The 23,906-nt window shown below is 31.8% G+C and overlaps 2 protein-coding genes across 2 annotated transcripts; one reads left to right on the top strand and one right to left on the bottom strand.

The window, feature by feature from the left end:
- Window positions 1–156: 156 nt before the first annotated feature.
- LOC127733883 (peroxisome proliferator-activated receptor gamma coactivator 1-alpha-like) lies at window positions 157–19,198 on the top strand. Its single transcript, XM_052243331.1, has 11 exons — window positions 157–253; window positions 3,449–3,611; window positions 4,637–4,709; window positions 5,291–5,328; window positions 5,834–6,830; window positions 7,175–7,273; window positions 8,161–8,239; window positions 10,489–10,610; window positions 15,127–15,185; window positions 15,541–15,627; window positions 16,631–19,198. Exons 2-11 carry the CDS (start codon window positions 3,452–3,454, stop codon window positions 16,738–16,740), a joined length of 1,824 nt encoding a protein of 607 aa, XP_052099291.1. The 5' UTR covers window positions 157–253; window positions 3,449–3,451; the 3' UTR covers window positions 16,741–19,198.
- Window positions 19,199–22,545: 3,347 nt separating this feature from the next.
- Window positions 22,546–23,691, bottom strand: LOC127733887 (uncharacterized). The gene has a single exon (XM_052243334.1). It carries the CDS (start codon window positions 23,683–23,685, stop codon window positions 22,909–22,911), a length of 777 nt encoding a protein of 258 aa, XP_052099294.1. The 5' UTR covers window positions 23,686–23,691; the 3' UTR covers window positions 22,546–22,908.
- Between the last annotated feature and the right edge of the window lie 215 nt (window positions 23,692–23,906).

A 23,906-nucleotide genomic window follows, 5' to 3' on the forward strand; every position in this document is an offset into this window, starting at 1 on the left:
AGTAAATACTTCAAACGATATCTGACAATTTTGGTAAACAGTCGTTTTAATTTTCTTTGAAAAAAGTTAATTGCGTATAAACACAATGCGTCGATTGTTGCTAAGCGTACTATTTTTCTCTGAGAATTAGCACGATATCTCGCGAGAATGTGTCATCATCACCATTTCCGGCAGTGTTCATCGGGACTGCAAGGTGCGAGTTCCCTGAAGAATACTTGGAAGCCAACTTGATATAGACTTTTAGAGAAAATAGGTGATCACATATACGTTAATTTAGTTGTCAGATAATATTTCTAATCGGCTAATCACTTGTCATGATTCAGGAATATACAACAAAAATCTTTAGCACGATTGAGATGTTGATTGTCTTGCACATCGACCACGTGTTCTCAAATTTGTAAAATTGGTACTCTTGAAGTATTAATTATAGCATATATGTATTATATATTTGTTTTAAAATATTACTGCTGTTACAGTAAAGAAAGGTTTAAAACATGGGGATAGAATTTAATGTTGACGCATATTTTGTTACAATTGTTGACATCTGTTCTTATAATTTTATACACCATCGTTTTAAATACAGAAAACCTTTCTTTGACATTCAGGTCAGATAGTTGGGATCATCATAACCTGACTTTGGCAAACACAATACTTACTGGTGGTTTACCAGTATTGTCAAGAAATTGAGAAAAAAAATTATGTTGACAATACTGGTATATATAAAAAAAAATCAAGTATTGTTTTTTTTTCTAAAATTAGAAATACTACAAAAGTTCAATACTGAAATATGAGTGTATACCAGTATTGATAGAAGAAATGATCTATTAAATTATGTTACATGTTGATAAAGCATAAACAATTGTGTATCAGCAAGATTTTTAGAGAAGTACTGAATATTTTTTTGTTGAGATTTATAAGAAGATGTACTACATTTCCATATGTATATTTATTCATGGATACATACAATGAATGTATGGCTACATGTACGATGAATATAAACCAATAAAGTGAGCAATGAAATAAGCGAGAATATTAACCAAATCATTAACATAGTTTTAAAATAATTGTTAACAAGATTAATTTTAATTGAGATCAAAGGAAATGACCCAAATTATATCATAATTGATTTACATGTAGACCCAATTAACCAAGTACTTGAAATTTATTAAATTAAAAGAGAAAATTTTCTGCTGCTTTTGTACATCAGTCAGGGGTACTACTTATACAAGTGATTTCATTATCACCTATTTAAGTGATTTTGGTGTTTCCTTTGATCTTCAAATTCTAATTTCATTAATTTTCCATATTTTCAAAGTCTAAATCACTTAAAGATGTGATTCTGAAATCACTTGTAGAAGTAGTACCCCTGACAGGTACATGATGTCATTTTAATTTATACAGGACAAGATTTTTTGTTCTATTGAATTTAAAATTAATTGATTCAAATTCCTTAAACAAATCCTGCATTATTTATCACTTTGTGATTCTCATTTGTAACTTTTCGTTTAAATTTAATCATTAAAAAATTGGGATTTAGAAACAATTATGAATTCTTTTACAAGTTTCGAATAAACTAATTACTTAATATTCATTTTTGTTTATTTATTACTAATATGTGTAGAAAAGTCATGGCATCTTGTATAAGAGTGCATCTTACTACAATACTTCCATGATTATCAATACAAAATCTGAAAAAAACAATAGTACTGGTACAATACTGGAATGAAATTTTTTACCTGCATTTTTAACAATACTGGTATACCAGTATTGTAATTGCCAAAATCAGGTGATCCGATAGGTGCTCATTAATGAAGATCAGTTTATCACCATATGTTATATAAAGTGCAGGATGCTGAACTTATTAAAAAACAAAAAATGCTACAAGCAGGGATGGGGTTTATTACTTTAAACAGGTCAGGAATAACCATTAATTGCTGGATTATACCTCAATTCAGGTATTTGCATACTCAGGGTCAAAAGTCGGTAATAGTCTATTATATTCCAGTCTTTAATTGATGTTGGAGAGTTGTCCAATGGCAAATTGTTGAAAATGCACGACGATCCAAGTAAGCGAAACATGCTCTATCAAGCCTCTAGTTTGAAAAGGCATTAGGAAATCACTAGCCAGAAAACATAATAATGTGACTAAAAAGCATGTAAACTTCAGAATTTAAACAATATCAAGTTAATTTATTATTTTAACCCTTTCAAAGCTACACAAAAAAATAAAAAAATGGCTGCTGCTGCTGCATTTTTTTTTTTGTGTTCATTTATTAGAACAGTATATTCCTTTTCAGACTGCTGTATCTTTTTTATTATTAGAGGCTTGATTTGATTTTTGGTGTTTTAACGCCACTTTAAAGCACCGCTTTTGGGCTATTTCGTGGCGGCCAGTTTTTATTGGTGGAGGAAGCCGGAGAAAACCACCGACCTTTGTTAGGAAAACTGACAATCCTTGTCAATTAAGATTGGAGTCGAGTGCACCCGCACGAGCAGGGTTCGAACTCACAACCTCAGTGTTGACTGGCTAGTGATTACAGTAGTAAATACTTCTACCACTCGGCCACCGAGGCCCCCTATTATTAGAGATACAGACAAAGTTAGTGCATGAAAAATGCTCAGGAGAGCATGAACTGTAATGTTATGCAATTATTTTAGTAAAATTTTCATCAAGCTACCTGCATTTTCAGGTAATTAACAGGTAAAAGGTGTAAATTATTATATTTGTGTTGAATTTTGAATAAATACAACTTTTAATCTTCATTTATTTTGTTGTTTTATCTGCCATATAATACAGAAGACACCAGTTGCTCGATTCTGTAGCATATTTGCACCATACACAACGTATAATGTAAACGTGGGGCCAATAAGTGACTCCGTCCTCAAAATTTTCAGTCAACCTCCGTTCCCCCCCTCCTTTTTCTACGTCTCGTAAAGATCAACCAAATAATATTTCACACACGAATTGAATGTTATTAACACATTGAGATAACGGAAAACCTTTTAACTATCCCTCATTGTCAGTTTCGCCATAGAAATGCTGAAATATTTCCATATTTACAGCGTCTTTTTCGATTTCCGCCATTTGCATAGGTCAGAATATTTATTTTTATTTTTCTTCTACTGCATGCTTTTACCATTAAAATTCCCGCGATTTCAAGTGCAAACGGGACGTTGTATATCCTCGATTCATACGAGGAAAAATTAAGAGAGGAACCTAATGAAAACCGAATGGTTACAAGTCTGTATGAAAAATCCATCGTCATCGTGACATATGCCACAAACAGCAGTGGCGGGCGGCGTACATCATCGCGGCATATGCCGTGTATAGCATTGAAAGGGTAAAGTTGTAAAAAAGATGTTTTTAGATTTTATTAATGTTTTTGAAACATTTTACATACAGGTGAACAAGATTTAGAAATTTATGTTTATATCTTTGTCATTATAGGAAATGTTGGGTGGTGAGGCTTGTTTTAATGAACTGGATCCTTCCAGGAACCCAGTTCTATTTTTGGATGAAGACTATACACTTAAGCTACAGAGTGAAACCCTACACAATGAAACATTATTTGAGATATTAGACACAGCTAGTAATAATGGAGGAGGAGGAGGTAATGTAACCATGTTTGTCAACCTCTCAATAGTCGTAAATTCATTGCATAAAAAGGGAAATAGTCGCATTAAAATTTTCTCTCAAAAAACAGAAATAGTGCTTGTTGAAATATTTTATACAAATGTTTATTTATACACTTGAGACCATCTGCCTATCAAGTTAAGTCATACTTTGTTGCAGTTGAGAAATAACATATATGTATGTGTGCACAATTTCATAAATTATCCTATTGTCCATAGTTTAAAAAATGCTCAAATGTGTCTACCTTTAGGCCAAAAAAAAAGAATATGTTTGTTTGCCCTCACCCTATCTACCCAGAAAATAGCTGCCTTCTCAAAATCTTTTATTGTCCTGATGTGAAATTTTTTTTTTTTTAATCAAATAGACATGAAGACTAAAAACCATCTGACATTTCGATTTCTCTTTGCTGAAAAAAAAGAAAATGCCTACCTACCTACCTACCCACTGTCTCTACCTTTGGGTAGGCTTTGGGCAAACCAAAATATTTTTAAGTGTGGCCTTATTAAAAGTGATTTGTTATCACAAAGGTTGTAAAACAAATCCAGTCGAGATTATTAAAGGTCCCTTACATGTATACTAGGTCTTAAAGAGCTCAAATAGAGAGAATTCTTGAATACATCTTTGATTTTAATTTATCAAAGAGATGATGTTTTGTTGTTGTAATAAAGGGAGGACAGTAGCTCTTTGAAGGACCAGTTTTCCATAATTTCAAGCAAAAGGTGCTTATATATATTTATATATCTGTGGCACAATTTCAACCAAGTTTGACATTAGTTGATAGACAGATGGTCACAATGTATAATTTTTGTAAGATTAATCATTTTATTGGCACACTTTGTAGAAATATATATCATGATAAAAAGATTGAGTTACCCTTCATTTTTTTTTTTTTATTATTTCTGGTTCTTTTCTAAGAAAAAAGCAGTGTAACACAAATGCTGAGAGGGAGAAACCCATTAAAAATGATCATTGGGTGTAAAAAAATATATTGATTTTCTATAGGAATTGAAGCAACAGATGTGAGTAGTTTGTTGGCCCAGTTTGAAGAGGCAGCTGATACAGCAAAAGATATACAGTAAGTTATGTAATGGGATAAACAGATCTTATCATCTTGGTGTACATCCAAAATAAAAAAATTAGTTTATTGTAAAAAAATGCACAAAAAAAGGAGAAAATTTGATTTCACAATGATTGTTGACATTCCTACACGTTTGTTCTTTAAATTTTAAAAATAGCACTTTGTTCTTTTCAAATACACTAATATCTCACCTAATCCATTTTGATATCCAGTTAAAATTTTGAAAGTAATGCAGAGTTGTATCATTCAATCATTTGAATCCTTCCTACAAATAGTTTTCAGTGTTATCCGTTGTACATATGTAAGTGGATCTGTAATATATAAATAAGGAGATGTAGCATGATTGCCAATATGACGACAACCCACCAAAGTCCAAATGATGTTGATGCAATAATAAAAAGGTCACTACAGCCTTCAACAATGAGCAAAACCTATAGTGAATAGTCAGGTTTAAAAATCCCCTTGAGAAGCTTGACACAATGTGCAACAATTCTAAGGAAATAAACCAACAGCCTTTATGACAAAGCAATTAACTAATCAAAGGCTCCTGACTGCAAGTTGATTTCTTAACTTTTCAGAAAACTCTTTGATGTGAAGACAGAAACTCCAGCTCCAGGTACATACATAACTTTTAAGATAGGGTGTTAAAAATCTTGATATATTATATAGAGAAATGTCTTGTTGAAGTCCTTTTATTATCCACTAAGTAGTCTTTTGTTGATGTTGTATATTGTACACTTGCTGAATGCATATATACATGATTTTAACACATATTTGCACTTGGAAAAAATATGTGTTGACATGAAGCCACAAAAAATGACAAGTTGGTGAAGAATACTGACATACACTGCATAGGGTTAACCTATCTGAAAATGAATCAACTTGAAAAGAAAAAAACTCAAGAAATTTACTTGCTAAGGACTGTTCCATTAATGAAAAGATGGGATACATGCACTTTAAAAAATGTCAACTATGGAAGATGTCAAATACTTATATGTACACTAAAATTGGAAGTGAAATTCTGAATAGGTGGTTATTATATTTTACTTTAATTATATGTAAAAATTTGATATAACTAACATGCATAGTTCTTGTGTCATTGTGAACTTGTACTTTTACAGAGATTCCAGATCCAGCCAGTATAAAGCTGTCTGATGATGTCATTAGAAAAATCCGAGCCCTCAAGGAGAAGAAGAAATCAACAATCATGTTACCAATGGGCATGCCATCAAAACGTGGAAGGGGTAGTGCTATAGCCATGCATTCAAGTTCTGCATCACAGAAACTTCAAAAAATAATGGCATCTAATTTAAATGAGAATTCAATTATAAAGTTAGACACATACGTCCCAAGAAAATCTTCAATATCAAATGTGGAAAAATCTAACGACGTTTGTGCTAATTATTATACACCTATACCAGAACATGATTACTGTCAGAATGTACCGAAACCTGTGACGGAAACAAATGTGTCTATAGATTATAATGAAGAGGATATTCTGGACCTTCAAGATACTGAAACGTGGAGTGATAAGGAAAACAATGAGAATGATTCAGGTATTAATGAATCTTTTGTTTCAAATTCTAGTGCTAAGAAACAACTAAATAACAAGAGGAACTACAGGAAAAGAGATCGGGAAGAAAGTCCGGAGGTTGAGTTAGGAAATTATTTTGATAAAATTCCATCCTATTACACTGCCTTGTCAAGAAAACACAATCAAAAGAAAGCAAAAACTTCGGCTTCAGATAAACCGTTGGGTAATTCATCATTTGAGGATTCTTTACAATCCAACCCTACACCTGACAGTGATTCTTCAGCATACAGTAAACTACCTGCATATTATAGTTGTTTTACAAACAGTACAAAATATGATAACTCAAAAGGCTTTGACAGTTCTCAGGATAGTAGAAGTAGTGGTTATTCTAGCATACCATCATCATATAGGTCAAGGTCACCATCTCCATCCTATGAAAGATCACCTTCAAGGTCAAGATCAAGAGCTCGTTACAACAGTGTTAGTCGTGGAAGGAGGAGAACAAGAGTAGATAGACGTTCTTCATACTCCAGTGCTGATTCCAGGTCAAGTTCTAGATCATCAAAGTGTTCAATGTGTTCAAGGTTTGTTTTTTATTACACTTTGATATTTGAATATTTAATATATAGTATATTTTAAATATTGGTTTTATTTTAAGAAGTTGATAGGCTGCTTGCAGTAGTGCAATAATTAGAGTTTTTCACATCTTTAATTTTGTTTAAAAAAGATTTGGAAGTGCAATATCTTGGAGGATTTAAATTTAAACAAACACCATATTAAAAATTAAAGCTATTTTTATTGATAGAATATGTATTCATAAAAAGATAATTATTTTTTGGTTCTTACCTTAATTTTGTGTATATTTAAACCACAGCATGAATACATTTTTGTTTTACAGAATGATAATGTAAACACTTATTTCCCTCAGGTCAAGGTCAGTTTCAAGGACAAGATGTCTTTCAAGAGATTCTTATTCAAGTGATTCTTCTTACTCAAGGTCAAGATCAAGGTCGCCAAATTACAGACGGTAAGATATAAAACATAATAATGTGAAACATTTCAGAATAGTTAATAGCATTAAAGTTGAGATTCTACCACAATGCTACTTTAAACACACTATTGTTAATGCTCATCTGTACAAGAAGAAACATATTACATCACACGTTATTTTACATCAGAAAAGCATATAAATATTAATTATTGTTCAGTAGCAGTTCAGTCCTGCGAATAAATGCATTAAACAAGAATTTACACAAATCTGACATTTTCAGTGCTAAGTAGAGAAATAATTTGAACCAAGAGTATGATTAATTACCAAATAATAGCAAAATCACTAAAATGAAAACTCCCAGTATAATATTCCAAATGTATTTGGTGGAAAATCAGTCTGAACAATTTACTTATCATGTTGTTTATCAAACACATCAGAACTTGTGAAAATATTGGATGAAACATTTGTCATTAAATAAAGTAAAAATGTTACAGATACTTCACTTGTCTTACAATTAAGTTTGGTTTTAAAAATAAGAAAATGTGGTATGATTGTCAATAAGACAACTGGCCACCATAGACCAAATGACGTAGAAGTTAACAACTATAGGTCACAGAACAGCCAAACAAAACCCATACCTCATAGTAAGCGATAAAAGGCACCGAAATGACAAATGTAAAGCAATTTAAGTGAGAAAAGTAGTTTATCTCCTGGTTGTCTGTTTATTTTTTTAATAACTTACATTTTTTTATACAAATAGTTTATTTCAGAGACTTTGTTACATGATGAGGTTGTTAGACTTGATGCATACATTATGTCAATACAGATTTATCCCTCTCCTAAGTGACTTTTTATTTGACTACCAAGTTCATGAACTTTTTTATTTGATAATTAATATGCATAGATTTCCATTTTATCAATAGGACCAGTCGAAGCAGATCACGTGAAAGGCGACGACAAAAACGAGAAAAGGAAAGGGAAGAAAGAAAGCAACAGCAAATTGTAAGTTGGATATACTGTCTTTAGGTGTGTATAAAACGCACCCATGCATAGTATGCACCTCCCTTTTCACGCTTGACACTTTAGAAAAAAAAGTTTCTGCTTATGCTTTACACGCAGGGACTTTCTGGAAAAATCCCAACTTGAAACTCGGTAAAATGTGTCCATTGAAAAGGATTTCTGTTTTGTTGACAAATTGAACTCCAGTCCTGGTTGATTACAGGATAATGAAAACGTTGTTGCAGACCAAATAACTTAGCAAACACTGTTTGATTCTTTATTGTTTCCACGAATGTGTTTGATTGAGAACAACAGGAAGTGTTATATGGGAAGTTGTTAAAATGCAAATCGTAGTTGGTGAATCTTGTACGAAATATGGATTCATTACGAATATTCTTTAATACACGATAAATAAATAAATTGTAATATTTATGTTGTTAGATTAGTGCTAAAATAAATATTAATCTCTGCTAATTTCATTAATTGTTGGTCAGTACTCATTGAATCGTTTAATCCGGATTATAACACTCTTATTGATAATTAATTAGGAAGTCTAATCGTTGTCAAAATAAATCAATTGACAGGTTTACTTTGTTCCTCAATCAAATTAGTACAGGTATTAAAATAGCATTTTAAAAACATGCTTACAAGTTATGATTTGTTTGAAGGTTTTTATAGAGGATTTTAAAATGTCACAAAGTAAAAACGTATAAAATCATCAATTTATTCAACTTCATAATGATAAAGTCACATGACATGTGATCACCTGATACCATGAAAGTAAAAAAACAATGGCGGTCTCTATCATCAAACAGGCGTGTTTCATTCAATTTTCATACATTCACCTTCTGTGTTCCTTGTTAGAACATATCAAAAGTAAGTTATAAACTTGAGAATCACCTACACTTATTTGGCCATTAACCAGTCAGGGGTGCTACTTAAACAAGTGATTTCATCATCACTTATTTCAGTGATTTGATAAATTCAGTTATCACCTATTTAAGTGATTTTAGTGTTTTCTTTGATCTTCAAATGCTAATTTCATTGATTTTCCATATTTTCACAATCTTTTCTATAATTTTCCTACATAAATCAATTATCCCTTTTTCTTTGTATATTAATTTCACCAGTGCGCTTGGGCAGTAAGTTAGTGCGCTAAAGCTTTTAAAAGTACCCTTGGGAATTTTTCTGTAATCAAAAATTCATTAACTACTCTTACTATCAGACAAAGATCAACAATATTAGGTAACCTGATTGGTTTTCTTTAGAGTTAGAATGATCTACTTCAAGGTTATGACCTGATCTACAAACTATTCCAGTTTTTGTATATTTTAAAAAAACTGTAAAAGTGTCAGGCTTATCAAGCAAAAAACAATTTCTGCATGTACATAGTTGTTTTTTCAATGGAATTGTTGTCTTTTTACCAATAAAAAAATCAAGCTTGGGGGAAAAATATCAAGAAAATGTTATAAACACTTATTAAAGTGATTACATTTTAACTTCTAAAATTACTTGTTTCAGTGATTTTAAAAAGTCTGTGTGGAAATTTTTAATATTTCACAGCCAAAATCACTCGAGGAAGTGATTCTGAAATCACTTGTTTAAGTAGTACCCCTGACTGTTAACAGAATCATCTCTTATTGGGTTTGACCAAATGCAACTTCCGAGCGGCAACATAGAGCAGACACTAGAAAATTCAAAAACATAACTACTAAAGCATGTAAATGATTTTTATTTGCATATAACATCACAAATCATATACTAGAATGTACAGATATACATTTAAAACATAACAACAATCAATTGGTTTGCCAAGAAAATATTTTCTTCCTGGTTTCATGGCTGAGTTTCTAGATTGTGTTTACATTTACCCCACCCCCCAAACAGAAGTAATAGAGAGTGAAGTTATAGTAGAATAGTAGAAAAATCAACATCAATATTTATACAAGGGAATCCAAAATCTTCAGTTTTTCTGTCGCACTGCACAACAATACATTCTGGTTGAATCAATGTAATCTCGTACTAGATTTTTTACCAAATCATACTTTTACAAATTTGTACCCAGTTTTAAGAGTTTGTATAACTAATTACCAACAAGTGTAATGACAATAATGAGTCCTTTATCACAGAGACATGTTAAAGAGATTGTAAAACACTCTTGTCTAGTATCACAGGTACATAACACTTGCCTCATATTAATGATACTGAACATTCAAGCAGACTTATTTCATGATTTTATAACTTTAATATAGGAAGAGAGGCGAATTATCTATGTGGGAAAAGTTCCAAATGATTACACAAGAAAGAAACTTCACACACGGTTCCAAAGATTTGGAGAAATAGAGGAAGTTAGTCTACATTTCAGAGAACATGGGTAGGTGATATGTTACAGTAGAAAATGGGTAGGTGATATGTTACAGTAGAACATGGGTAGGTGATATGTTACAGTAGAACATGGGTAGGTGATATGTTACAGTAGAACATGGGTAGGTGATATGTTACAGTAGAACATGGGTAGGTGATATGTTACAGTAGTACATGGGTAGGTGATATGTTACAGTAGAACATGGGTAGGTGATATGTTACAGTAGTACATGGGTAGGTGATATGTTACAGAGAACATGGGTAGGTGATATGTTACAGTAGTACATGGGTAGGTGATATGTTACAGTAGAACATGGGTAGGTGATATGTTACAGTAGTACATGGGTAGGTGATATGTTACAGAGAACATGGGTAGGTGATATGTTACAGTAGTACATGGGTAGGTGATAAGTTACAGTAGTAGGGTATTTACAAGTAATGGAAATTTATCAGAAGTTCATTTAATTACAACTTACAATTGTAGTAGGGATATTTGTATGAAAAAAGGGAGATGTGTGTACATCAATGAAAGTAACCCAAGGACACAAATAACCAAAAATGGTATGGAGGGCAAACTTCAACAATTGAAAGCTTAAGCTCTGAATCGTCCCAAGTTTAAAAGTTATAAATAAGTTTTAACAGAAACTATAAAATATCAGCAATGAACATCAAATTCATTATACCCCCTTTAATTTCTTATCCTGTCTAAGAGTGGGGGCTATATTGCAATCACTTTGTATGTCATTCAACTAATATATATGCCACGTTTCTTAGCAACTACTGAACAGAATGACTACATATTTCATCAGCATGTTTGATAGTGATGAGTTGTAACGTGTGACCTTTTTTTTAGCAAACCTGGTCCAAAGGGCCAAGTGAGCCATTCTCATCACTTGGCGTCGTTTTCGTCTGTTAACTTTTACTTAAATCTTCTCTGAAACTATTGGCCAAATTTAACCAAACTTAGCCACAATTATCATTGGGGTATCTAGTTAAAAAAATGTGTCGGATGACCCCGTTTGCCAACCAAGATGGCTGACATGGCTAAAACTAGAACATAGAGGTAAAATGCAAGTTTTGTCTTTTATTTTGAAAAGCGTTAGAAATAGAGAAAATCTGACAGGAGCACAAATGTTCAGAATGGTGAGATCTACCAATTGTCCGTATACTTCTTATATGACTTATTGCCCTTAAATGACAAATTTTACCATTTTTTTAATTTTTATACGACCGCAAAAAAATTTTTGTGGTCGTATATTGGTATGACGTTGGCGTCGTCCGGCGTCGGCGTCGTCCGGCGTCGTCGTCCGAATACACATTAGTTTTCGCACTCTAACTTTAGTTTAAGTAAATGGATCTCAATGAAATTTTACCATAAGGTTCAATACCACAAAAGGAAGGTGGGGATTGATTTTGGGGGTTATGGTACTAACAGTTAAGGAATTAGGGGCCAAAAGGGGCCAAAAATAAGCATTTTTGTAACTTCCAGACATAACTTGTGTGTAAGTGTATGGATCTCTCTGACATTGTACCACAAGGTTCCATATCACAAAGGGAATGCTGGGATTGATTTTGGGGGTAATTGCCTCCAAATTTTAGGAATTGGGGGCCAAAAAGGGGCAAAAAACAAGCATTTTTATACGACCATGACAATATCTTGTTTGTAAGTGTATGGATCTTTATGAAATTGTACTACAAGGTTCCATATCACAAAAGGAATACTGGGATTGATTTTTGGGGTAATTTCCTCCAAATTTTAGGAATTAGGGGCCAAAAAGGGGCAAAAAACAAGCATTTTTCTAGTTTCATGACAATAACTTGTTTGTAAGTGTATGGATCTTTATGAAATTGTACTACAAGGTTCCATATCACAAAGGGAAGGCTGGGATTGATTTTGGGGGTTTTCCCTCAAAATTTTAGTAATTAGGGGCCATAAAAGGGCAAAAAAAACATGCATTTTTCTAGTTTCAGGACAATAACTTGTGTGTAAGTGTATGGATCTTTATGAAATTGTACTGCAAGGTTCCATATCACAAAGGGAAAGCTGGAATTGAGTTTGGGGGTAATTGCCCTAAACGTTTAGGAATTTGGGGCCAAAAAGGGGCCAAAAAACAAGCATTTTTCTAGTTTCCAGACAATAACTTGTGTTCAAGTGTATGAATCTCTCTGAAATTGTACTGCAAGGTACCATACCACAAAGGGAAAGCTGGGATTGAGTTTGGGGGTGATGAATCATAAGGGGGTTCAAAAAATTGGGGGGGGGGATTTTTTTTTCCTTTTTTTTCTTTAACATTTTCCATTTTAAATTGGTTATTTCTGATTTATATATAAAAGCAAATAATAATGATATGGTTTGAATAGGCATACATGTGAACCTCCCGACGGGAGTACAATAATCCCGTTTTCAGGGGTCTCCTCCCGACCTCCCGTTGAAGAGGAAAAAATCCCGTGTATGAAATTTTTCATGAATGAAAAATTTCTGCCCAACATATCATCTCAGGCATCTGGTGTAACTGACATTACCTGAAGTTATATTTTACCTGTAAATCAATTAACATGCATAATTATATGGCTTCACTTGTCAGCTTGGGTGTCAAACATACAGGTAATCAACGATTTTTACCTCAGGCTAACTGCCGTTGTGTAACAAAAACTGTGTATTTATTGGGTTACTTCCCTTGATTTATCCTGTTTTAAGTTACTTTCCTTTTAATAATGAAAATTTTTAAAAGAATATAAATAAAATATAAATTGAACAAATAATCATAAAAGGATGGTTATTAAATGATTTTAAATGTCTTAGGACAAATAAAAAAATAATAATTTGAAAATTATTTGAGGATTCTAGACTTCCTTTCAAGGCTTAAATTGAAATTTATATAATAACTATGACCCTAATTTTACAGATAAAATGATTTTCTGAGTTTGCAAATAAAAACTATTTGCAAGAGAAAAAAAAAAATAAAAACTATTTGCAGATAGCTAAACAAATGTTCTGGTTGCAATGATTGTTTTATAGAATATGAAATAAAAAATTTAAAGAACATACTGGAAAAATACAATGTTAGATTGAACATGTAGAATATAAAGATGGAGAAACTTTATAAGTACAAGGGTACTATAAACATAATAAATTGGATGGAAAGTTGAAGAAAACACACTTTAAAAGACCATTTTTACAGCACACGGTTACATTTACAACAAAATTAATGTCGATTAAAAACCTCCTGATCTGAGTCCTAATCTCCTGACCAAAATTTCCCAATCTCCTGATCTGAGTTTCACAGTCCATCACATGTATGAATAGGTAAATTGAAAATTTTTAAGTTCTTAGACCACTTTCATTCTGTGTCAGAAACCTATGCTGTGTCAAATATTTAATTACAATCCAAATTCAGTGCTGTATCAAGCTTGAATGTTGTGTCCATACTTGCCCCAACTGTTCAGGGTTCGACCTCTGCGGTCGTATCAAGCTGCGCCCCAGCGGAGCATTTTATTGCCTATTATCTTGAAAACTATAATAGATGGAAAGAAACTTTAAATTGCAAAATTGATCAGCAAGACAAGTTCTAAAAATAAGTCTCATGTTTGAAATCGTCGGTCGACTCCTTAATAGACTTTAATAGAATTTTTCTCGCTGTGTTGAAGACCTATTGCGCCTTCAGCTGTTTTCTGCTCTTTGGTCAGGTTGTTGTCTCTTTTGACACATTCCCCATTTTTCGTTCTCAATTTTATTGCCTTTTGATGATGATTTTTACCAAATTTTTGTATTTTTTGTCTTATATCTTAAAATATTATAATAGATAGATAGAAACTTAGATAAGCAAAAATGATCAGCAAGACAAGATCTACAATTAAGACAATATGGAGGAAATCGTGCGACAACTCCTTATTTGAGTTATTGCCCTTTAATGACGATTTTTACCATTTTTGGGGCGTTTTGCCTATGATAAATATTATAATAAGTAAAAAGACTCTTTAAATACCAAAAATGATCAACAAGGCAAGATGTACTTACAAGTCAAATTTTGCCGAGATAGTAGACTGCCACTCTTTATAGGAATGATTGCCCTTAAATAAGGATTTTTTTTTTACCCTCTTTTGTGTTAGTAGCGAAAACTAAACAAATTAAATGATCTGCAATACAAGATCAACAAAACAGAGATTTTTGTCTACAATGTTGGAGAGTGTCCTTTGTTAAATATGCACATAGACCAAGTTGAGCGACACAGGATCTTTAGAGCCTCTACTTATGTCATATGACTAGTTCCTGTTTTCTGATACTTTAATTTAAAATTGTTGGTATGCTTAGCACAACAAATGATGCATTCTTGTTTTCTATGCCAAGAACATACATATTGAAGCTAGCTTATAGGATTGTTGGAAATTGAATTTAAAATCCCTCATCAGTTAGGTAACCCAAGAAAGACTTATTTTTATTACATTTAATGAATAGAATCATTGTTTTGATAAAAGTTAAAAGATACATTTTTTTTCCTATTTCTCAATGTTTTATTTATTTACAGAGATAACTATGGATTTGTGACTTTTCTCTACACCTGTGATGCTTATGCTGCTATAGAAAGTAAGTAAACAAAATACTTTGTAGGTTTAATAAAAAGGAAGCTCTTTTTTCCCCTCCGAATTCCTCAAATAAAGTCAAATCTTGACCAAGTACATGTAGTAAAAACTAAGGAAGAGGAATGGATAAAATATTAAAAAAAAATCTAGAAATATTTGTACATTGGTAACAATGGTTTTCAAAGAGCACTTAAGTTACGTCAATCAATAAAATTGGACAATTTTGACAGATGTATAGAAAAGTGTTGCATAAATTTAAGCAAATAGCAAATAAAAACCTTAAGAGCATAATTATTTGGGTAAAAAGGCATGACTGGATATCTTTTTAAAAAAAGAATACATAAATCTTGATTTTTCAGAGGGCAATACTATACCTGGTGAAGAACGTTTTGATCTTTGTTTTGGTGGCAGACGACAGTTTTGTGAAACAGAATATGCTGACCTAGGTTTGTACTTGCTTTTTTTTTTAAATTATTTAATGATTCATATTGGATATTTATAAAATATGGTTTACATGGATTACAATGTAGAAATAACAATTGATATAGACAAGTAATTTATGTTGTAATGATTACAACTGGCTGATTCTTGTGGCATCCTTGCACCAATTATCACCATGAAATATATATGGATATGGAAATATAGCCAGTGATTTAAAGTTTTTTTTTGTATGTTTTAAACATCCAAGAAATAGTTTAGGTACAGATATACAATTAAAACCCTCATGTTACTGGCTTCATAGTTATCAATTTCCCAGACGTTATCACTTAAAGGTCTACAACTCAACAACGATAAAAACTAAAATCATGAAAATCAAACGCCCTTTTTTAAGTCACAGGAAACAACATTTCGAAATTTGAAAAGATTTCGTCAAAGTGTTTTCAAGTTATTGCACGGACAACACTTTTAAGTATCACTTTTGGCTGCTTAAAGGTCTACAACTCAACTATGATAAAAGCTAAAATAGTGAAAATCAAACTTGACCTTCATTTAGTCACAGGAAACAACATATCTGAATTTGAAACGATTTCGTCAAAGTGTTTTCAAGTTAATGCAAGGACACTGTTTGGCAGCAGCCCGCCCGTCCACACATCACTTAATTAATAACCAATATTTTCCTTTGGAAATCTGGTTAAAAATTTGAGTTATCTTCCTTTGTCCAGAATTGTAGTTGAAGCAATTCATAGTATTGCCTTCCAATGTTTAATACAATTCTATGTTAAATTTTTTGTTCCCACTGTAAAATAATTGCGATCTTTACACTCCAGTACTCAGGAGCAGTATGAATTGTATTTCTTTTTCTAAATGACCTTTGAAACTTGCAAGAACTTGACCACCTGTAAGTATTAGATATGCCTTGAGGGCATTTATGTTTAACCTTTGGACATTGGCTGAAATACTAAGGGTAATAAAGATACCAAATAATATTATTAATAATTGTTCTTGTAGATGGGAATGCAGAAATGGAGGAGGAATTCAATCCATACCCTACAACTTCTGATCCTTTTGATTTTGATGCCTTGTTAAAACAAGCCAAGAATAAAATGGGGAAGAGATAATATTGGACAAGCAATAATAAAACAATCCTACAGTCTTTCAAAAGTAGTGGAAGTGTTTTGTTCCATGGTAGTCATCTAATCATACATCTGTAATACTGTAAAGTCACAAATTTTCCCAAGGAATTTATCTTTTGCTAATTTTGTGACGAGATTAAATTGTGAAAATATGCCTCACTTCTATTTCATTTTTTATAAGATCAGAATCGGTGGCAAGAACAAAGCCAAAATCTTAGAAATCTTGAAAAATGTTAACAGCACAAAGAACACTTTACAGTTGTCAACATATACATATCTACAGTCGTCCTAAACATGCACAAGAATATTTCCTACTGGACGTTAAACAAACATATATCAATCATTATATATGGTAGTCTTATTACAACATCATTTCCATTGTGATTAAGGATACATTTACATATGAAGTATCATCAACTTCTCGGGTTGTTTTCATAATGTGGTAGAGCATTTGTTTGTTGTTTTTTTGTAGTGATTTTGAATATGAATGAATTGTAATAATCTGTATAAATGACAATGTTCAACTTGACATAGAAAAGATTTATTTGGGGCATTTGTTGACAATTTTTGCATTTTATTGAGGGTTGTCATGGTTATTGTGTTTATATAAATTGTACAATTTGCTTTGGTGATTAAGGCATGAGCGTATTTCATAATAGTTATTATACTAAATTCTACTTTAAAAAGATTAGATTAAGGATTTTTTTTTTTTAAGAGAAAATTTATTATTAAAAGAATTTATAAATAAGAAAATATATTTTAGTTTAATTAACATGATTAAGTTGTTAGATAATCATATATAAACTATATCAAAACCTTCATTTGTTTTTGGTTTAATTATCTTTAGTGCTACTTTTTTGTGTTTATTCTTTAACCAATTTATGTCCATTACCATTTACTGTGCATTCACATTAACCTTAATTTTCTATTATGTTATCTGGAGGCAATGTTGATTGATATTTACAAAAAAATAACTCAATTAACTGGACTATGAAATGTGTATGGATAACATATGCTAACTGTAGGAAAGAGTAGAATGTCTCAAAATGAAAAGAAAAGAAAGACTGAGTGAATAGTACAAATGTTTGTTATCTCTCGTGCAGAATACTGTTTTTTTTTTTAATTACAGAAAGTATTTTTTATTTAATAGATATCCAAAAAACTTACCAAGTTTATAGTGCTACCTATTTTATTCGTATTTACCTATATTTTATAGGGTTGCAACCTATCATAAACATGCAGAATGGGCAAAACCTTTTTTTGTTGTATTTGAAAAAGAATTTTGTTAATGTGTTGTGGGATTTTTTATGCTATATATACCTGTCACTTGATTTATATATAATTACATTGATGATATATAATTACATTGATGTTTCATAAGGATTCCTATATTTTGATATGTAGACAACAATCACAGGGTGTTTTAAAGTGATGTTTTATTTTCTTATAAATCGCAACATCCATGACTGCATGCACTCTACATGACAAGGTTACGCATAGGAACTTATAAAACTAAAGAAAGAAGTTAGATTTAATTGGTGATTTTCTGGTTTAAGCATTAACTAGTATATATAAGAATTGAATGCGTCTTTTTGTCGTTTAGAGGGTTATAAAGGTATTGATTGTTCACAAATTTTCAGTAGATAGCATGGACACAAAATAGACTTCAGTCAACACTTTAATATCCCTTTAAAACTACAAAAAGCATTGAGTTAATATTTGATTATCTTTGGATGTAATTTATTATATGTGAATAGATGTTTAGGTTGGCATACTGTAGATAGGGAAATTTTTAACCTTTCACATATCTACAATAAGGTTTTTTTTTTTTTTTAAGTAGTGCTTATATGTTTAGGGAATGTGACAAAAATGGGTTTCCATTAATTTTGGGAATTACAAGATATCTTTCCTGGTTGTAATCCTGAATTATACCTTCATATAACTTAGTCATAGATAGGGAATAAACCTTCACATCCCCATAGGAACAGTTTTGGAATTTTCCCTTGCCTGTCTTGTAAATTTTCCAGAACTGGATAAAAAAGAAAGTAGAATAATGAAGCCCTGAATTTGAAGCCTATATAATGTTATATCTGTAACCTGAATCACAATAGACTAATCAGAATCATGGTATATTTGTGTAAAACTGTCAGGGAAACACGGAGTACATGATGTGTGTATTTATAGAGGAACATTTGTGATGGAAACACTGAGTACATGATATGTGTATTTATAGAGGAACAATTGTCGGTATGATTGACTCATTGATTTGTACATCTTGATATATTTCTATGTAACATTATTTTGTAAAACCATTTTGACTCGAATTGTTTTGATCCTTTGACTGTTTGGTTTATTGCGACATTTGAATGGACTGTTATGAATGAAGTGACTGATGTGATTGTTTTATATGAAATATCTCAAATTAAATTACAAAAATTTTCAACATTTTGTTACCTTATTTTTTTGCCCCCGCCATAGCGGAGGGGGCATTAATTTTACCCTTGTCCGTCCGTATGTCCCAAAATTGGTTTCCGTTTTCTAACTTAAGTTTGCCTCAACCTAATGTTATGAAACTTATACACAATGCTTATTACCATTTTACCGTTCTTGAGTTCTGTACCTTATAATGTTATATGCAAGCGGGGGCATCATCTCTGTCCCATGGACACATTCCCCATTTATTTTGATTTATCACAGAATAGATGATAGTTGTAGCAGATATGTTTTTATCTTTTCATTTAAGAATGAAAACAGTCTGCAGACCTCCAAAGACTTATTTCTCGTGTTGTTGAGTTTCTGCCCCATGGATGATTACCAAACAAAAAAATTACACTAACATTTGAAACTTGTAAATTTGTGTTATTGTGTGTTTTTCTATCTGGTATTTATAGGTGAATAGTTTGGAATTGAATAAAAAATGTGTCAGTCAGCAGCCTAATTCTACATAAAAAAAAACATCTAGAAATTAATACACACTTCAGACAATAGAAAATATCTGCTCAATACTGATATGTCAAGTACTCAATACTGATATGTCAAGTACTCAATACTGATATGTCAAGTACTCAATACTGATATGTCAAGCACTAAATCAATCCAAATTGAAGAAAGGTTATATTTTAAAATAATATAAACTGTACCTGTCTTCATCGCCAGAAGGACAACATTAAGTTATAAAATAGACAACCACTGATGAGGTTATGGTACATTAATATATGGAGGAGAGGTTTTACACTTGACCCTCCCCATTTTAATCTCCAATAGTGAAAAAAAAACTAAAGGTATATAGAATAATGTATAATGAAAAATTCATACAAAACATAAAGCTATACATCAATCTGGAGTTAATAATTTGACTACAATTGACAATGTTGCTCTGGGTGACCTAATGATGTTTCCAAAATAATTTTCATGGTTTTGCCCAATGCCCATTATATAAAAAATGATTAATAGACAGAAAGAAACTATACAGCAATACAATATCTACAAAAATGCCAATTTGATCAAAACCATATGACTCCTTGAGGAGTAAATGACATCTTTTACTGATTTTCAGACTTTGCCTACTATCTTGAAATTTTAATGGATAGATAGAAACTGTAAAAAGCTATAAACTATCAACGATACATTAGAAAAAATTCATAGGTGGGCGATTCAGGCTCTTGTGAGTCTCTTGAGTATTTAACATCTAAATTTTGTCCAGGTATAAATTACCACCATGGCCACAGTGGCTAAAATGAGAACATTGATTTGAGCAGTCTTGCACTGATATCTCAAAAAACTAAAGCAAACTGAGAAACAACTAATGTGATAAAAAATGGTCACAGCACAACAAATTCTATCGTCCCTAAAATTTAAGAGCTGTTGACCCATTTTAGAGTTGTTGCCCCTGAAATGTTGATTATTGACATTTTTGGCAGTTTTTGAAAACTCTATGAATTAGGTCAGAAGTATTATTTCAAAAATAATAAACATGACAAGCACTATCTACCTGAAAAATGTCAGAAAAATCATGAACACTATATAGAGTGATTGCTCCTGAAATGTCCGTCATCTTTAAAACTTTAATAGCTATAGTGTGTGATAACATTTTGTGAGGGAATTCGATGTTTGCTATACCATGGTTCATTTCAACGCACTTTATAACAATACCACTATACCAATCAGAATGAATGTTTGCAGTGTTTTAAGAAATGAATTTGCTTTGTATCCATGTATTATTTGTGAAATTTTAAATGTTTTAGAAGGGCGAATTTTCGGTATAAAGTCAATAATTATGGAGGCTTTTGAAGCCCAAACTTTCTATTGCCTTAAATACACAAATGAAAGATCCGAAAACTATACCAATACAGAACGACATGTTTTGGGAATTATAGCAAAACTTGTATTTGACAAATCTTTATTCTTATTACAAAAAATGAACTTAAAATATCTGTCATTTTCTCCCTACCCAGTTTACCCCTATAACTTATTATGATGTGGACTGGTCATTATTATTTAATCTTACGCAATTTGATTGGATTAAGTTATTATTAGTTTACCTTCAAACTGTTTATTTTTTTGTACATGTAAATTAATTAAATCTGAACGTGCATGAATGTGTACAGTAACTTAAATGGCTTTCAAACTGGACACTGGAAGAGTCCATATTATTTTTTATCAATGAAACTAAAGGTGTGAAAGGTAAGCATTGCCATTTCCTATATTTTCACAAAATTTTCCACATATAGAGTAGATAAATTACTTTTTTAATATCCTATTCCCGAGAAAAAAGGAGAAAATTTACAAATCAGACGTTTTATTTCATTAAACAAGTCATTTTTCGAAGAGAAATGCCGAAATACATTTTACACACGGCTACGCCAGGTAAATTATTGTTTATCTTACAAACAAAAAAACAACATTTTTCAATCTCATTATAATGTTATAATTACAATTAATCCCAAACAAAAGTAGTCAGTAAATAAAGTCAAAATATGTCCGATCTGCCTTTTTTTACATTAAAATCCAATACGATCGTTTTAAGGTCAATTTCGTCTACCTTACAAAATCTTGCTAGACACTATAGGTTAAATGTATTAATATAAAAAAATAATCAACATGACAAGTTACTGCCTTGAAAATGAGAGAAAACCCAAACGATCTGTTTTGTAGTTCAAGTGTTGCCCCTAAAATATCTATTTTGACAGGGTTGCCGTTTTCTTGAATATTTTAGGAACTACCTATAGACTAAAAAGTAAAATAACAAAAATACCGAACTCCAAAGAAAATTAAAAAATGAAAGTCCCTAATCAAATGGCAAAATCAAAAGCTCAAACACATCAATCGAATGGAAATACATTGCAAAAATGATCACCACAAGATGATCTATCAATTCTGAAAATAAACAAAAAAGGGTCAACCTGTTTTAGAGTTTTTGCCCAAAAAATTTGGTCAGTAGGTGGCCTTTTGCATGGCTTAATTTCAGTTCCTATCCAACATATCCTCGTCTATCATTGGCATTTTAAAATTTCCGACCCGTCCCGGTCGACCCCTATTGCATGACCTAGATATTGTATTGATTGTTAGTTTGTTTTCTTCCTTATCATGTATAAAATATTTACCACTGGGCGTAAAGCAAACAACAACTAATCAATCAATACGTATTTCGAGTCTGTTTATATCGTATTCATCGTACTGTTTATATCGTATTCATCGTAATCGTATGATTTCCATGCAGCTGGCATACTAGTATTCCATTTAGTTAGTTTGTCAATAGTAATCGATATACAGATAAAGTCTATACTGGGGTACTACGAAGAAGAATTTTATTAAAAGATCCAAACAATAAAAAAAGGCATACACATAAACAATACAAGCATGTAACAGTGACAATATAAAACAAATTATTGCGCGACAACATGCCTCTTCCAAAATAGCATTAACATTATTATATTAAGAAGACGAAGATATAGAAGTCGATGAAAATAAAAAGATCTACATGTATTCGTAAAATACATATAAAACCATACGTGTAAAGTACACAATACACAAATATAATGCTTGATTCTACCATTATATACATCTCATTTATGACAATAACAGTGAAAAGTATCAGCAAATCGAGAGAAAAGTACACATTTCATTATGACTTGGCTTTACCATAAAAGAAAATTAAGACACATCGCCATGGACAAAAGATACTGAAAAATATATTAATCCTGAGAGAAAAACAACAGCAGCAATTACTCCCAGTGTATACAGAACAGTTGACCATCTCCCATCACGTTTTGCCCTGTCATCATGTCCAGACCTATATTCCTCGTCAGATCTCTCCATGAAATGAACTCCTGGTAAACAACACAACAAACAGAAGAAGAAGAAACATGGACAATGTAACACGGCATGTATCTTATGGTTACAACTATTATGAGGATTTGGTTGTATTACATAGTCCTTCGGAGCGACTCGTTCTTCTTCTGATAAACGATTGAAAAAATATCGCAAAGGTTCATCTGCAACTTGTTCTTGTGCCGATTGTTCTTGTTTCTCTGACCATGGACTTAATGGCTGAGTAAACACAAACTGTCTTTTAGGTGTAGGAGGACACGTGACTGATCTGCGGGGAGTATCATATGCCTGGTGAATATTTTCCCATTCTTCGCCAATAGACATATTTATCTGTCGGGTATAATGAGAGCCAGCTGACTGTTTTGATCGTATGGAAAATGTCCTTTGGAAAGATTTTTCAGAAAACGGTGACCCTGGAACAATCGAATCGTCATGATAAAAAGGATTGTAATATTCCGGATGGTGAAATGCCATTTTTGCTGAATCAGTGTCATTATAGATACTTTGATTGTAAACATTGAAATCTAAAAGTAAATCTTCTTCTATTTGTAACGCTAGATTATCATGGGCTGGTGGTGCTGATGGCACAACATATGACATTTTAAAGATCTACAATAAAAAGAAAAAATTAAAACAAGATGTCAGATGAAAAATATGGTATACACATAAGCATACATTGGACAACCCTGACTGAAACCACTTTCTCGACATTTAAATTTCAATTTAAATGAAAAAGTCTGATAGTTTTACTGGATTTAACTGTCTATAGAACTGTATGCTTTGATTAACACATTGTCCTTCATACGAAAACAACCCAAAGA

This window comes from Mytilus californianus, unplaced genomic scaffold (genome assembly GCF_021869535.1).
Source record: "Mytilus californianus isolate M0D057914Y unplaced genomic scaffold, xbMytCali1.0.p SCAF_3, whole genome shotgun sequence".
Taxonomy (NCBI): domain Eukaryota; kingdom Metazoa; phylum Mollusca; class Bivalvia; order Mytilida; family Mytilidae; genus Mytilus; species Mytilus californianus.